At 45.6% G+C, this 14,506-nt stretch overlaps 1 protein-coding gene across 1 annotated transcript; it reads right to left on the minus strand.

Moving 5' to 3' along the window:
• Nucleotides 1-815: 815 nt before the first annotated feature.
• On the minus strand, nt 816-11,084 carry LOC143316302 (protein NLRC3-like). Its single transcript, XM_076724187.1, has 11 exons — nt 11,047-11,084; nt 10,158-10,282; nt 9,901-10,050; nt 6,827-6,943; nt 6,382-6,460; nt 5,995-6,223; nt 4,059-5,838; nt 3,805-3,978; nt 2,295-2,468; nt 1,520-1,566; nt 816-1,351 (listed from the first exon to the last, which is right to left on the minus strand). Exons 2-11 carry the CDS (start codon nt 10,244-10,246, stop codon nt 816-818), a joined length of 3,375 nt encoding a protein of 1,124 aa, XP_076580302.1. The 5' UTR covers nt 10,247-10,282; nt 11,047-11,084.
• Nucleotides 11,085-14,506: the final 3,422 nt, after the last annotated feature.

Consider the following 14,506-nt stretch of genomic DNA (forward strand, 5'->3'; position numbering starts at 1 on the left):
TTCCTCACTTGGGCTCCCTCCTCTTCATTAGTGGGATGATGCTGCCCCCTGCTGGACTGGAAGAACTCGACAATCTGCACAGTTTCATGAAGGTGTCGGCGACTCAAAACCTGACAGGACAAAACACCTTGACTGAACTAAAGAGAGCAGCTTCATCTCAGTCTGCGCTTTGGCTTTTTGTCACACTGTGGCCAAAAGTGTGTGGACGGCTGAACTTTCACTCAGTGTGTGATTAACGTGACTGTGACACTGTGTTCATGCCTGTGCTGCCACATCAACCTCCAGTCTTCTGCGCTCAGCCTTTGCAGCAGATATTGAAGCTGCTGTTTTGATCCCGGTCGGACACCAGAGCATCACTGAGGTCCAACACTGATCAGGTCTGACCGACTGACTTCTTCTACACCAAACTGGAAAAAAAAACAAAAAACAAAACATTTCTTTATGGACAACAGCATGAGAAACGTTTCTCGTATCTTTCAGCTGAGTCCGGTCAGCATTCCTGACCTGAAGAAAGACCAGAAAACACTCACAGCAACATTCAGCTTTGATTGGAACAAGATCCAGAATAAAATCAACACACAGCTGCAGGTTCAAGTCAACAGTGATTCCACAGTTTAATGATCACAGCTTCCATCTTTAAAGGACTGGAAGTGGAAGAAGTTCACAAAGTAAATGAGGAATCTTTTCAATCATTTTCAACAAAGTTTATTGATCAATTTATTCCAATAACCTGAAAGACTGATGTGACTGAGATCCTGCACAGACTCAACTGATCTGTTCAGCAGTGTTTCTCTAACAGGAGGAGACTCTCCCTCCTACAGAGGACACAGAGACACTGAGGAACCAGACCAGGACCAGAACCCAAAACCAGGATAAAGAGGTTCAGTGAATGTGGTGCTGAAGGTGTGGAGGTGGATCAATGAGTCAGAGGAGACTCTGTAGAAGGACAGAGTGCCAGCGGGCCAGTCCACATACACTCCTACTCTGTGAGAGACAGATGAGGAGGAGAAGGATATTCTTCTCCTATTGTGACGGACATAGTAACGACCACCATCAGAGCAGAATAGACTCCAGGACTGATCATTCAATCCAAACTCACACTCATCACTGTCTCCTTTCCTTCCGATTCTTCTGTAACTCACTGATACATGAACTCTTCCTCTCCACTCGACCTCCCAGTAACAGCGACCAGTCAGACCAGTTCCACACAGCAGCTGAGGCCACCAGTCAAACCTGTCTGGATGATCAGGATATGACTGATCCTCCTCCTCATACGTCATTGTCCTGTTGTTGTCAGACAGTTTGATCTTTCTGTTCACTGTGTTTGTGTCCAGTTTGAGTTCACAGGAATCTGATGGAGAGAAGAAGAAGAAAACAGCTGCAGTTATTGATCCATCATCTGTTGATTGATGGACAGTTTGATGATGACATCAGAGATGTGAATGAGTGACGTCACAGTTTGAAGATGGCTGAATGTGCTCTGCTTTGTTTTCATCAGTCAAATTAAAGACACACTTACACTTCCTCAGACCTGGTCTCAACCATCGGACTCCAGCAGGCTCCACCCTGAAAGGAGGAGGGGGGTCAGAGCAGCACCTCCTCTTTCAGCATGCAAACATGGACGTTACATCACTCTCATACACACAAACACAACATGTTGATCCAGCCTGCTTCTCCCTGCTGCCCCTAAACCTCTTCAGCTCTGCTCAGACACTGACAGCGACACTGATTCTCTCTCATCATTAAATCTGCCTTCATCAGCTCATTTCCTCATTTCAATCTGTTGCTGACTTTGTTTGCTGTGAAGACCATGTTCAGTCCAATTGTTCTCCACTGATGACGGAACAGTACAACATTTTGAGAAAAACACCTGAATGAAGCATCTCAAAAGTCCTGCTCTGTCCTGTGGTTGTCAGGTTCCAGCAGTTGGAACTAAATAGAACTGCTTTGGACTTATTGGAAGCTTGTTTTTATGTCTTTGGAAGACAAAAAGGACATTTGTCAAACTGACAGACAGTTATTTTTCCATGCAGAGATCTGTCCAAACTGCATCAATTATGACCAACAGGTCATTATCATGTGTGTTCCTGGAGATGTTCTCCTTGAGACCTCCAACACAAATATGTCCTGTTCATGTTCAACCAGTGTTCTGATCAAAGGACAAAGGTTTCCTACATGTGTGATTGTTCATGTCTCACTCACACCCACCATCAACCAAAAAGACAGACAACATGTTTCCAGCTCTTCCTCCTCTTTCACACTGACTGACTTTGGCTGCAGCAGCCTCTTCATACCTGAGAGTGTCCAGTCTGCAGTGAGGATCCTCCAGTCCAGCAGACAGCAGCTTCACTCCTGAGTCTCCTGGATGATTGTAGCTCAGGTCCAGCTCTCTCAGATGGGAGGGGTTGGATCTCAGGGCTGAGGCCAGAGAAGCACAGCCTTCCTCTGTGATCAGACAGTCTGACAGCCTGAAAACACACAGAACAACACACATGGAAGATCATCTGAGGGTCCTGCTGTGTCTGTCAAATCAAGAAGAAACTGTCTCTAAATAAATAAATCAATAAACACAACGGCTGAATCAACGTGTTAACAGTGACCATGTCATTGTGATCTCAATGTCAAAGTCTGCAGTCATGCTATCAGCTCTGTGAGGCTGCACTTAGACACAGCAGTGCTTTGAGACACTTGCTAACACTTGCTAACATCAACATGCTAAGATACTCACCAGGACAATGTCTGCATGTTCATGTTCAGCAGGTACAATGTTTGCTTCTCATTAGAAGAAGAAGAAAAAGTATACTTTTTTAAATCATGACACACCATGCACATGCCATGCTTCCGTGAAATTGTTCCTCCGCATTTGACCCATCCTGGAAAGTCCTTCCTCCGCGGCAGACCAGGAGTGGTGGGCTGTCAGCCGACTGCGGCGGCCGGGGACCCAGTTCCTTTTCGTCACCATTGGTCAGGTGGTGATCTTTTTGCATGTTTTTAGTGGGGTTTTTTTATGGAGGATACCCCAGGTGAACATGGGGAGAACATGCAAACTCAAGACAGAAAGGCCTCTTTCCTCGATAAAGGGCAGCAGGCACTGAAGGCAATTAGGTAGTTAGCAGTAAAGACAAAGTACAGCTGAGGCTGATGGGAATGTCTTTAGTTCTGCAGGTATTTGATCATAAAGCAAAGTACTGAACACTTTAAAATGTTGACCTGATGATGGCGCTAGATGAAACATCAGAGGATCAAAGTGATTAGAATTTATCCTGAGGGGAACATGAACATCTGAACATGTGGAGGACTGACTGACTGACCCACATGACCATCCATAAAGACATGCTGCTAGCATGGCTGCAAACATTAAAATGTGTTTCTGAAGAGTGAAGCTTTCGTCACAAAGGGATGATGAAGAAATGTCCTTTGAGCAGAGTGCTGTGTGCACTGACAAAAGGAAAATGTGGTGTCACAGTGGTAAATCAAAGTAACCACCAGACAGAGGAAACTAGTCTGCTCTTTAGGCCGAAACCAACAATTGATGAACCCCTGTGAAGACTTGGCTCTATGTTCGATAAAAATCTAGAGCAAATCTTTAAAATCATCTGTTGATTCTTAGTCTTCAACAACAAAAACAAAAGAAGAGAGAAAATGCTTTCAAAAATACTCATGGAAAGTAATTCTGTAAGTCTAGAAACCAGTTTAGTTAAAGGTCTTTTGACAAATCATGTTATCAAACACAACTTGACACAGGTTAGCTGTTTATCCTCCAATGAAAATCAGATTTTAAATGGTTATCAGTTGAATCCTGACCTGAGAGTTTCCAGTGCACAGTGTGGACTCTCCAGTCCAGCAGACAGCAGCTTCACTCCTGAGTCCTGCAGGTTGTTGTTACTCAGGTCCAGCTCTCTCAGACTGGAGGACTGGGATCTGAGGACTGAGGACAGAACTTCACAGCTTCTCTCTGAGAGGTTACAGCAACTCAGTCTGAAGAGACACAGGAAGGACGCAAACAGTAAGTTAGATATCAGAGTATTTATTGATGAAGAAACTTCACTATCTCTTACAGAGCTTTGTTGGAGGCTTTGACCACTGGCAGCAGCCTCAGAAGAGCCTCCTCTGAAGCAGAGAATTTCTTCAGGTCAAACACGTCCAGATGTTTTTCTGATGACAGTAAGATGAAGACCAGAGCTGACCACTGAGCAGGAGACAGTTCATCTGTGGAGAGTCTTCCTGAACTCAAGGACTGTTGGATCTGATCCACCAGAGAACGATCATTCAGTTCATTCAGACAGTGGAACAGATTGATGCTTTGCTCTGTAGAGGGAGTCTCTTCAATCTTCTTCTTGATGTACTCAACTGTTGCCTGACTGGTTTTTGAGCCACTCCCTGTCTGTGTCAGCAGGCCTCGTAGGAGAGTCTGATTGGTCTGCAGTGAAAGACCCAGGAGGAATCGGAGGAACAAGTCCAGGTGTCCATTTGGACTCTGTAAGGCCTTGTCCACAGCACTCTGGTAGAAGTGTGTCTCTGCAGCTTCATGGTAGGTTGTTTGTTCTTCTGACAGCAGATTGACTCCAGACTTGATGAAGGTCAGATGGACATGAAGAGCAGCCAGAAACTCCTGAACACTCAGATGGATGAAGCAGAACACCTTGTCCTGGTACAGTCCTCTCTCCTCTTTGAAGATCTGTGTGAACACTCCTGAGTACACCGAGGCTGCTCTGATATCGATGCCACACTCTGTCAGGTCTGATTCATAGAAGATCAGGTTTCCTTTCTGCAGCTGCTCAAAAGCCAGTTTTCCCAGAGACTCAATCATCTTCCTGCTCTCTGGAGTCCACTGAGGATCTGACTCAGCTCCTCCATCATACTTGATGTTCTTCACTTTGGACTGAACCACCAGGAAGTGGATGTACATCTGAGTCAGGGTCTGGGGCAGATCTCCTTCCTCTCTGGTCTTCATCACATCCTCCAGAACTGTAGCAGTGATCCAGCAGAAGACCGGGATGTGGCACATGATGTAGAGGCTTCGTGATGTCTTGATGTGGGAGATGATTCTGTTGGCCTGCTTCATGTCTCTGAACCTCCTCCTGAAGTACTCCTCCTTCTGTTCATCAGTGAACCCTCTGACCTCTGTCACCATGTCAACACACTCAGGAGGGATCTGATTGGCTGCTGCAGGTCGTGTGGTTATCCAGAGGCGAGCAGAGCGAAGCAGGTTCCTCCTGATGAGGTTTGTCAGCAGCACATCCACTGAGGTGGACTTTGTAACATCAGTCAGGATCTCATTGTTGTGGAAGTCCAGAGGAAGTCGACACTCATCCAGACCGTCAAAGATGAACAAAACCCTGAACTCTTCAAACCTGCAGATTCCTGCTTCTTTGGTTTCAGGAAAGTAACGATGAACAAGTTCCACCAAGCTGAACTTTTTCTCTCTCAGCACATTCAGCTCTCTGAAAGTGAATGGAAACATGAACTGTATGTCCTGGTGGGCTTTGTCTTCAGCCCAGTCCAGAGTGAACTTCTGTGTTAAGACTGTTTTCCCAATGCCAGCCACTCCCTTTGTCATCACTGTTCTGATTGGTTCATCTTGTCCAGGTGGTTTAAAGATGTCTTCATGTCTGATCGTGGTTTCTGGTCCATGTGGTTTCCTGGATGCTGTTTCAATCTGTCTGACCTCATGTTCATCATTGACCTGTCCAGTCCCTCCCTCTGTGATGAAGAGCTCTGTGTAGATCTGATTCAGAAGGGTCCGGTTTCCTGCTTTAGTGATCCCCTCAAACACACACTGGAACTTCTCCTTCAGGTTAGATTTCAGTTTAAGCTGGCCAACACCACCAGGACTTCCTGAATGAATAAACAACAAAATCAAATCAATAAGTGACTGATAAAGTTCAGATGAGAATTTAATTTCCTTGTCTGAACATATTTTGGTCCATCTGTTGAGACATCAGTGAATGTTCCACTGATCCAGCAGTTAAACCTTTAGAGAAATCCTCTTACTGCTCTGCAGACGCTCAGCCAGCTCCTCCTGCTTCATTCTCCTCAGGAAGTGCTGTGTGATCTTCAGAAATGCCTCTCTGCTGCTCCTCCTCTGCTCCTCATCCTCACCGCCCAACACCTCCTCATCCTCCCCCTGACTCTCTAAGCATTCTGGGTCATCTGGACTCAGAACCGTCTTGATCTTCTTCAGCTCGTTCCTCACAAAAGAGACAATGTTCTCCTCCAGCAGCTGGAACAGAAGATGATATGAATGACACAAACTGAAATCATGGAAGCAAACATCAGATCCATGTTGGACAGACTAACAGTCCACTGGTCTAAAAAGTGCAGCGTGGAGATTATTGTGAACAGAACAGATGTGAAAGCAGCTGTTGTACATGTACAGACCATAAACATGGAGTCCAGGTGAGTTTGATGCTGCTGGGCAGACTGGCCACTGGGCGCCTCTGAGCTCTCCTGGTGGACTCTGTTGACGAATCATGAAGAATTAGCTCACATCATGTCTGTCCACACAGAGACGAACACCAGCTGAAGGTCCTTTGATCTAAACTGAACTGACTGAAAACCACAACATGTTGATTTGATGAAGGAACTCAGTGGAATCAGGGTTAGCCTTCCTTAGCATCTGTTAGCCTCAACCAAGTCACTGTTTTATACTCAGGCAGTCATCAGTCAGAACGTGTGTGTGGAGGAAATGTTCAACTGGAGTCAAGAGTTGAAGACTGGTTATACTGGGCAGCCTCCACATAGCGTATAAACAAATGAGAAGAAGAACAATGCTGAAATAAACGGGAAATTGTCCAACACCATTTTAATACTGAAAACAACTTACTGTCTGTCAGGGAGAGGTTGTTTGAAATGAACAGAGCCATTCATTGACTCATCGCTCTTGAGGGACACGCTGCTGGGTTCAGGTCCAGGTTCAGCAGTGGTTTGTCTGCCATAGATCCTGTCAGACACACAGGATGACCACCATTATCCTCAGCTTTCAGTGTCCACATGTGGACATGTCAGTGCTGTTTAGGGACAGACTGGACAAATGTCCTTTAACACTAATCTAGCTCTAACCTTCATCATCATTCTCGGAAAACATGAACATTAACCTCTTAAACTGTCTGGATTTTAAACAGCACGTTACGCAGCCGACCCATGACAGGGGCCACACCCTGGACCTGGTCATAACTTATGGCCTGTCTGTGGGTGGGTCCTCTGTTGTGGATCTGGCTGTGTCTGACCACTATTGTGTGTTTTTTAACATCACCAGTTTTAATCAGCGGGAGGCTCCAGTGAGAACAGTGAGGAAACGCTACCTAACTCCTGAAGTGGCTGCAAATTTTATCCAGATTTTACAGAGCACTCCTGCAGAGATTTTACCAGCACCCTGTGATTTTATCGTTGACAATTTTAACAGCAATTTGAAGTCAACGCTGGACTCAGTGGCTCCTCTTTTAACAAAAACATTGAAGAAAAAACCTATACCTCTGTGGAGAAACGAGGAAATTAAGCAACTGAAAAGAAACTGCAGGAGTGCTGAAAGGTAATGGAGAAAATCAAAACTGACAGTCCACTATGAAGTTCTACGTCAACACCTCAAAACTTACAATAGCACTATTAAACAGGCAAGAATCTCTCACTTCGCAAAACTATTCTCCGACCACAAAAATAATCCAAAATTTCTCTTCTCCACCATTGATCTTTTAACAAACAGTAATTGTAACAGATCTCATATGACAATAACAAATACCCTGTGCGAAGACTTTGCAGACCACTTCAGGTACAAAATTAATAACATCAGATCCAGTCTTTTATCTCAACGGGTTTTAACTACCAACACGTCTGGATCACAGGTTCTACCTGAGGAAACACCGGAGAGTTTTGCCCTGGTTGATCCAAGGACACTTGCAAGGTCGAGTTTTCTCCCAGGTAAACCCTACAACCTGCCTTTTAGATCAAATTCCCACACCGTTTTTTAAAACACTCTATGGATTCTTTGAGGAACAGCTGTTATACATGGTGAATTGCTCTCCTCAGACGGGTGTCTTCCCCACCTCCTTTAAAACAGCGGTGGTGAAGCCCCTTCTGAAGAAGAGCAATTTAGACCCCAACATTTTAAATAACTACCAACCTGTATCCAACTTACCTTTTTTAAGAAAATTTTAGAAAAACTTGTTTTTAACCAAGTAAATGACTTTTTAAACAAAAATAACATTTTAGAAAGGCATCAGTCTGGTTTTAGGATGAACCACAGTACCGAGACAGCCTTTTTAAAGATTTTAAACAATATCAGGTCCAACTTGGATAACCACAAGCTCACAGTCTTGGTACTACTGGATCTAACCGCCGCCTTCGACACAGTAGACCATCGTATTTTATTGGACAGGCTGAGGCACCTGGTCGGCCTCTCAGGTACTGCTTTTAACTGGTTCGTCTCATACCTCACTGACCGACACTTCTTTATAAGTTGGGATACATGTTCCTCAGGAACCCGTGAGATCAAGTGTGGGGTTCCCCAGGGGTCAATTTTAGGTCCAACTCTTTTTAGTCTGTACATGCTACCCCTAGGGGATGTCATCAGGAGGCATGGCATCAGCTTCCATAGTTATGCTGATGATATGCAACTGTACATTGCCGTGCCTCCTGATGACACAGGGCCAATTGATGCCCTTTTTAACTGCATTTTAGACATAAAGTCATGGATGGCAGAAAATTTCCTTCAGCTCAACCAGGACAAAACAGAGGTCTTAGTCATTGGTCCTGAAGGCCAGAGAGAGAAACTTTTACCAAAACTACAAGATCTTAAACCAACACATTCTGTAAAAATCTGGGCGTGAGTTTTGACTCTGAGCTTACTTTTATTCCACACATCAAAAACATAACAAAGATAGGTTTTTACCATCTCAAGAATATAGCCAGAGTCCACCCGTTTCTCTCTCAGGCGAGCACGGAGGTGCTGATGCATGCTTTTATCTCCTGTCGCTTAGATTACTGTAATGCCCTGCTCTCTGGCCTTCCCAAAAAGAGTATCTCCAACCTTCAATTGCTACAGAATTCAGCCGCACGAGTGCTGACGAGGACCAGAGGGCGGGAGCACATTACACCAGTTTTAAAATCGCTGCATTGGCTCCCCGTGCATTTCAGGATAGATTTTAAGGTTCTTTTATTAGTTTTTAAATGTCTTAATGGTCTTGCGCCTTCTTATTTATCTGACCTACTTTTACCCTACCAACCCTCGCGGACCCTGAGGTCCTCCGGTACTGGCCTCTTAACCATACCAAAAGTAAGAACTAAAACACACGGGGAGGCGGCCTTTAGTTATTATGGACCCTGATTGTGGAACAGCCTGCCGGAGAGCCTCAGTGCCACAGAGACTGTTGATGTCCCTTGGTTTTTAGCTCCAGTGTTTCCTCATGGGGGTCCTGGGTTTTTAGGTCAAGCATTTCCTCATGGGGGCCCCCCTCACTGGGAGCTGCTTCTGGCCGACTGATGGGGGCGCTGCTGAGGGGATGGCTCTGGCCTGGATGGCTGGAGGCCTCCGCACCTTGGTGTGGGGCCTTCTGTCTGCCTGGGTCGGGGTGGTCCTCTCAGTGTGGATGGCCCCCAAGGTTGCTTACTACTTATCTTGTGCGTGTGCGTGCGTGTCTGTGTGTGTGTTTCTGTATGTAGTTATGGGGGCGGGAGGGCTGGGTTTTCTTCTCTGTTGTTTTTAGCCTCTGTGAGGCACTTTGTGTTGTTTTTTAAGTATGAAAAGTGCCATATAAATAAATAAAGTTTGAAGTTTGATTAGAAGGACAACTGGTCAGACTGGATTTAATGAGGACAAACATCAGCAGTGGACAACAAGAGGAGGACATATGGACATTTCAGGTCAAATTGTCCAACACGAGTTTAATACTGAGAACAACTTACTGTCTGTCAGAGACATGTTGCTGTTTAAAGTCAATGAAGCGACCCACTGACTGATCACTCCTGAAGGACACACAGCTGGGTCCAGGTCCAGACACAGGTCCAGGTACAGGTCCAGGTCCAGCAGAGTCTGGTGGGTCCTGCTGCTCTGGCCTTCAACACAACACACACAGAGCTTTGAGTGTGAATAATGATGGTGGAGAGATTCGAGTGCTCTGACATGGAGACGAGTCCTGGACAGTCAGAGATCCTGGTCTCACCTCTGAGCTTCGGTCTGGCTGTCATCGTCCCCACACAGACTGGTTTTAGAGGGACGGACTCCCTCCTCTCTGTCCTCACACCGATTCATGCTGCTGAACTCACGTCAGCTCACACACACTTTGATCTGGAGAGGAAACACAAATCATTCATGTGCACATCAGCTGAAATCATCCTTTCATGGTTTCTCCTGTCCAAATATCAGCTGCTCCTCGTCTGATTGGCTGTTATCTTGTCTTTCATATCAGTGTCAGCTGAATGCAGTCAGACAGCAGTGTGAGGCCGAGCTGCTGTACTTCTATCAGTCCACTAGATGGCGCCATGAAGCTGCAGTGAAGTGAACACACACTGTACTGACTGTACTTAATAACAGTACTTGAGTAAACTAGTTACTTTCCACCACTGAGAGATCCTTTCAAAATAGAAGCCTGTCTCAATCAAGCGCTCTCAGGTCATATTAAAAGAGGAATCTTTTATTGATTCTTGATCACATTGAAGCACAAAGTGAGAAAAAGAAGCGACACTCATTGCTGTTGGAGGAGAGTTCAGAGCTCTGACAGCTCATTTAGTGACACAGTTACAGATTGAATTGAGAAATAAAAGGTTTCAGCTCCTCACAGCCCTCTGAATGCTCCTTCCTGCTGTCTCCACATCAACTATTGAGGATCAACTCGCTCTGCTTCTGCTCTTATTCCAACGTTTACACTCACAAACATCCACAGAACATGGACGATGTTTTTAATGGAGCTGCTTTCGGCTCCTTTGTCCAGAGTTCACAGTTAAACTCAGAGTTTGGAGAAACGATGGACGGAGCTGCAGATCGATGCCGTTTGTGCTGAAGCTAAGCTAACAACAGCTTGATTAAAAAACACCTGAAACGAGTTACTTTACCTTCAGCTGGAGCTTCAGAGGAGAAAACAAACTGCGACACACCGAAGGCAGAAGTGAAAGTACAGTTCAGACAGGAAGGAGCAGAGAGAGAGAGAGAGAGAGAGAGAGAGAGAGGGAGAGATATTTAAGTTTATTAATCTTTGTGTTCTCTGCATAAAGTCTTTATTCGTGACATTCACACCATCATGCTTCTTCCCAGAGGTGTTACAGTCACATGATCAAAGATGATTTGTCCCTCTGTCCCCCCATAACCCCACACTGCCTGGACACTGTCCAGGTCCTGAGCAGCTCTGTAAAAGCTGAACACAGCAGTCTGGACTTCACCATTCTCACAAACACAGTAACCACATCAACATTCAAGGCTTCCTCCACCTTCCTCCTCCAGCTCACACACACCGCCATCTTAGCCTGTCCTCAGACAAAGTCCAGTACCTGACATTTGTTCTTTCTTTGGCGAGTGTACTTAAAACCAAAGATAAAAACCTGCTGCGTAAAAACTTCTTCACATCTACTAAAAAAGGCCTCCAGCAGCACAAACAGAGCCCTAAGATGAGTGCACTCTGAGAAGCAGTGAAACACCGCCTCTCTGTGGCTGCAGAGGGGACATTTGTCCTCTACGGCAGCGTTGACCACAGAGATGAAGTGTGAGTGTGAGTGTGAGTTCACTGCCACGACGCCATGGAGGATGCTCCACTGCAAGTCTGCCTGTTTCCTTGTTAAAGGAGGTTTGTATAAAGACCTTTATGCAGGTTTAAAGTCAGGGTTTAAACTGCAGTACGTCCTCCACGGAGCGTCACTGCGCCCGTCTCCTCTGGTTCAAGGACTTTACCGGCAGTTTGTGTAGTGACTGCCCTGAGGCGTCCTCCAGAGCAACACCTGCAGGGTCAACAGGGTCGAGTAGAGGACCAGAACAGTTTTTAAAACCAGTGAACAGTCTGACGAGAAGCCAGTGCAGCAGGGTCGTCCAACCCAGGTCAGGTCACCTCCACCACCTGGCTCAGAGTGGAATCTCCTGCAGTGTGAAGTGCTCTGTGCAGAGTTGGTCCACCCCTGCTGGGACCGTTCAATCGTCCTCCATGCAGCACAGGTTCTTGCAGGAGCCAGCACAGAGAGTCGGCCTGCTCCTGCCTATGCTTCCTCAGTAGAGACCACACTGAAAAACACTTCTGTAGAAGGCTGGCAGAGATAAGGTGTTCAGCTTGCTGGAGTCCATCAGAAACAGAGGCAGGCCCAGTCCCAGACCACCACACTGCTTCAGGATGCAGCAGGATGCTGCTCTCCACACCAGGTTCGTGGGTCTAGTGAGCAGTCTCTGGATGAATTGGAGGTGGAAAGCAGCTCCCCTGCTGGCCAGATGGACTAGACCCTGTCCACTCTCCTCCTTAGGAAGGATCAGGACACTCTGAGGGACCCAGTGAAACCTGTCCTAAAAGAAATCTACTAAGATTCTCTGAATTTGTAATAGAAGAGAAGCTGGAGGATCAACACAGGCCAACTGATGCCACAGAGCAGAAGAAACCAGATTGTTAATGACCAGAAAACAGCCTCTGTAAGACATTTTGGGTAAAATCCACGTCCACTTCATGAGCTGACCTTTGACCTTTTCTAAAACTTTGTCCCAGTTTTTCTGTAAAAACGTCTTGTTGCCCAGAAAGACTCCAAGACAAAGAGCAGCCCTGTCTGACCCCCCCTCTGAACACAGAAGGGGCACTCAGACCTCCATTAATTGTCAGAACACTCGCAATGTCACTGCACAGAACCTGGATCTTGGCTGTGAAACCTGGCAGAAATATTCAAGTAAAGTACAAGAACAGCTGCATCTCAAAAAATTAGAATATCATGGAAATGTTCATGTTTTCCTGTCATTTAATTCAAACAGTGAAAACCTCACATATTTTAGATTTATTACACATAGACTGAAGTATTTATAGCCTTTCTTGTTTTAATTTTGATAATTATGGCTTACAACTCATGAAAATCAAAAATCCAGCATCTAAAAATATTGGAATATTTCATGAGATCAATCCAGAAAAAGGATTTATAACAAAAAAAGTCCAACTTGTGAAAAGTATTTTGATTTATTTCACACTGGACTTCAGGCCACTTGGATTCTGTGCCTCTCCACTTTTCCTCCAGACTCTGGGACCTCGTTTTCCAAATGAAATACAAAATGTACTTTCATCTGAAAAGAGGACTTGGGACCACTGAGCAATGGTCCTTCTTCTCCTTAGTCCAGGTTCAGGAGAGGCTTGACACGAGGTCTGTGACACTTGTAGCTCATTTCAAGGACACGTTTGTCTGTTGGCTCTTGATGCACTGACTCCAGCCTCCAGCATATAGTATGACATAGACACTCATTGACATAGTATGTCAATGAGTGTCTTCTGGACATCTGTCAGGTCAGCAGTCGTCCCCATGATTGAGTCGCCTACTGATCCAGACTGAGACCATTTAAAGCCTCAGGAAACCTTTGCAGGTGCTTTGAGTTAATTAGCTGATCAGAGTGTGACGCCATGAGTTTCCAATATTGAACTTTTTCACAATGTTCTAATTTTCTGAGACTGAATTTGGGGTTTTCATTAGCTGTAAGCCATAATCATCAACGCCACAAGAAATACAGGCTGCAATATTTCACTCTGTGTGTCATGAATCTATAGAATACATGAGTTTCACTTTCTGAAATGACTGAAAAAATATTGAACTTTTTCACAATATTCAAATTTTTTGAGCTGCACCTCCAGATCAACTTCTGTCAGCAGGTCTGCCTCACAACCAAAACCATCATGAGGTCCAAAACCACAAGCCCTGCTTCACCAAACAGCTCAGTGAACTCAGAGCTGGTTCAAGCACGAAGACCAGAACCAGCAGCCGTCTGGAACCCACTCAGGACCATCACTGCCTACAAGAAGAAAGGTCCTGCTATCAGCCCGTCCTCCAGAGCAGCTGAGGAACTCAACACCTTCTACACCAGGTGTGAGAGGTCCCCGACCACAAACTCTGATGGCCCACTGTCCCCCCACTGAGGGTTCTGCATGATGCCAGAGCCAGACAGCAGGCCAGGAGGACAGTGGCAGTGGTTTGACTCTAAAGTTCTGGCCAGGCACGTGCAGAGGGGGGGGGGCGGAGGGTGCTTGAGCACCTGCCCCTTTGCCCCTTGGCACCCAAAGTGCCCTTTTGTCAGAGTGTTTTTTTTTTTTTTTTTTTTTACGGCTATGAGCGTATAAAAGTCAGGTTGTGTTTCCGAAAATATAATAAAATAATAATATTAATAAAAAGAAATAATAATAATAAAGATCGGTCGGTCACATGACGTCCATAACGTACCCTCATTATGCGCTCACTGCCCTGACGCGCTCGGACATGCCCAGCTGGCAACGAGTTGTCAATCCGAAGACCCCAGACGGCCGAGAGAGTGGAAAAACTGACCCGGTAAGTAGGATCTGCAACGTTATTTTTTTGT

Source organism: Chaetodon auriga, chromosome 23 (genome assembly GCF_051107435.1).
Source record: "Chaetodon auriga isolate fChaAug3 chromosome 23, fChaAug3.hap1, whole genome shotgun sequence".
NCBI classification, from domain to species: Eukaryota; Metazoa; Chordata; class Actinopteri; order Chaetodontiformes; family Chaetodontidae; genus Chaetodon; species Chaetodon auriga.

What these genes read in the sequence shown, in the direction of transcription:
- LOC143316302 (XM_076724187.1), bottom strand. Translation starts at nt 10,246, where the DNA reads ATGAATCGGTGTGAGGACAGAGAGGAGGGAGTCCGTCCCTCTAAAACC. An exon ending in AGCCAGACCGAAGCTCAGAG is followed by an intron (nt 10,051 to 10,157) that starts GTGAGACCAGGA and finishes GTTGTGTTGAAG; the next exon opens with GCCAGAGCAGCAGGACCCAC. An exon ending in ACCTGGACTCCATGTTTATG is followed by an intron (nt 6,224 to 6,381) that starts GTCTGTACATGT and finishes CTTCTGTTCCAG; the next exon opens with CTGCTGGAGGAGAACATTGT.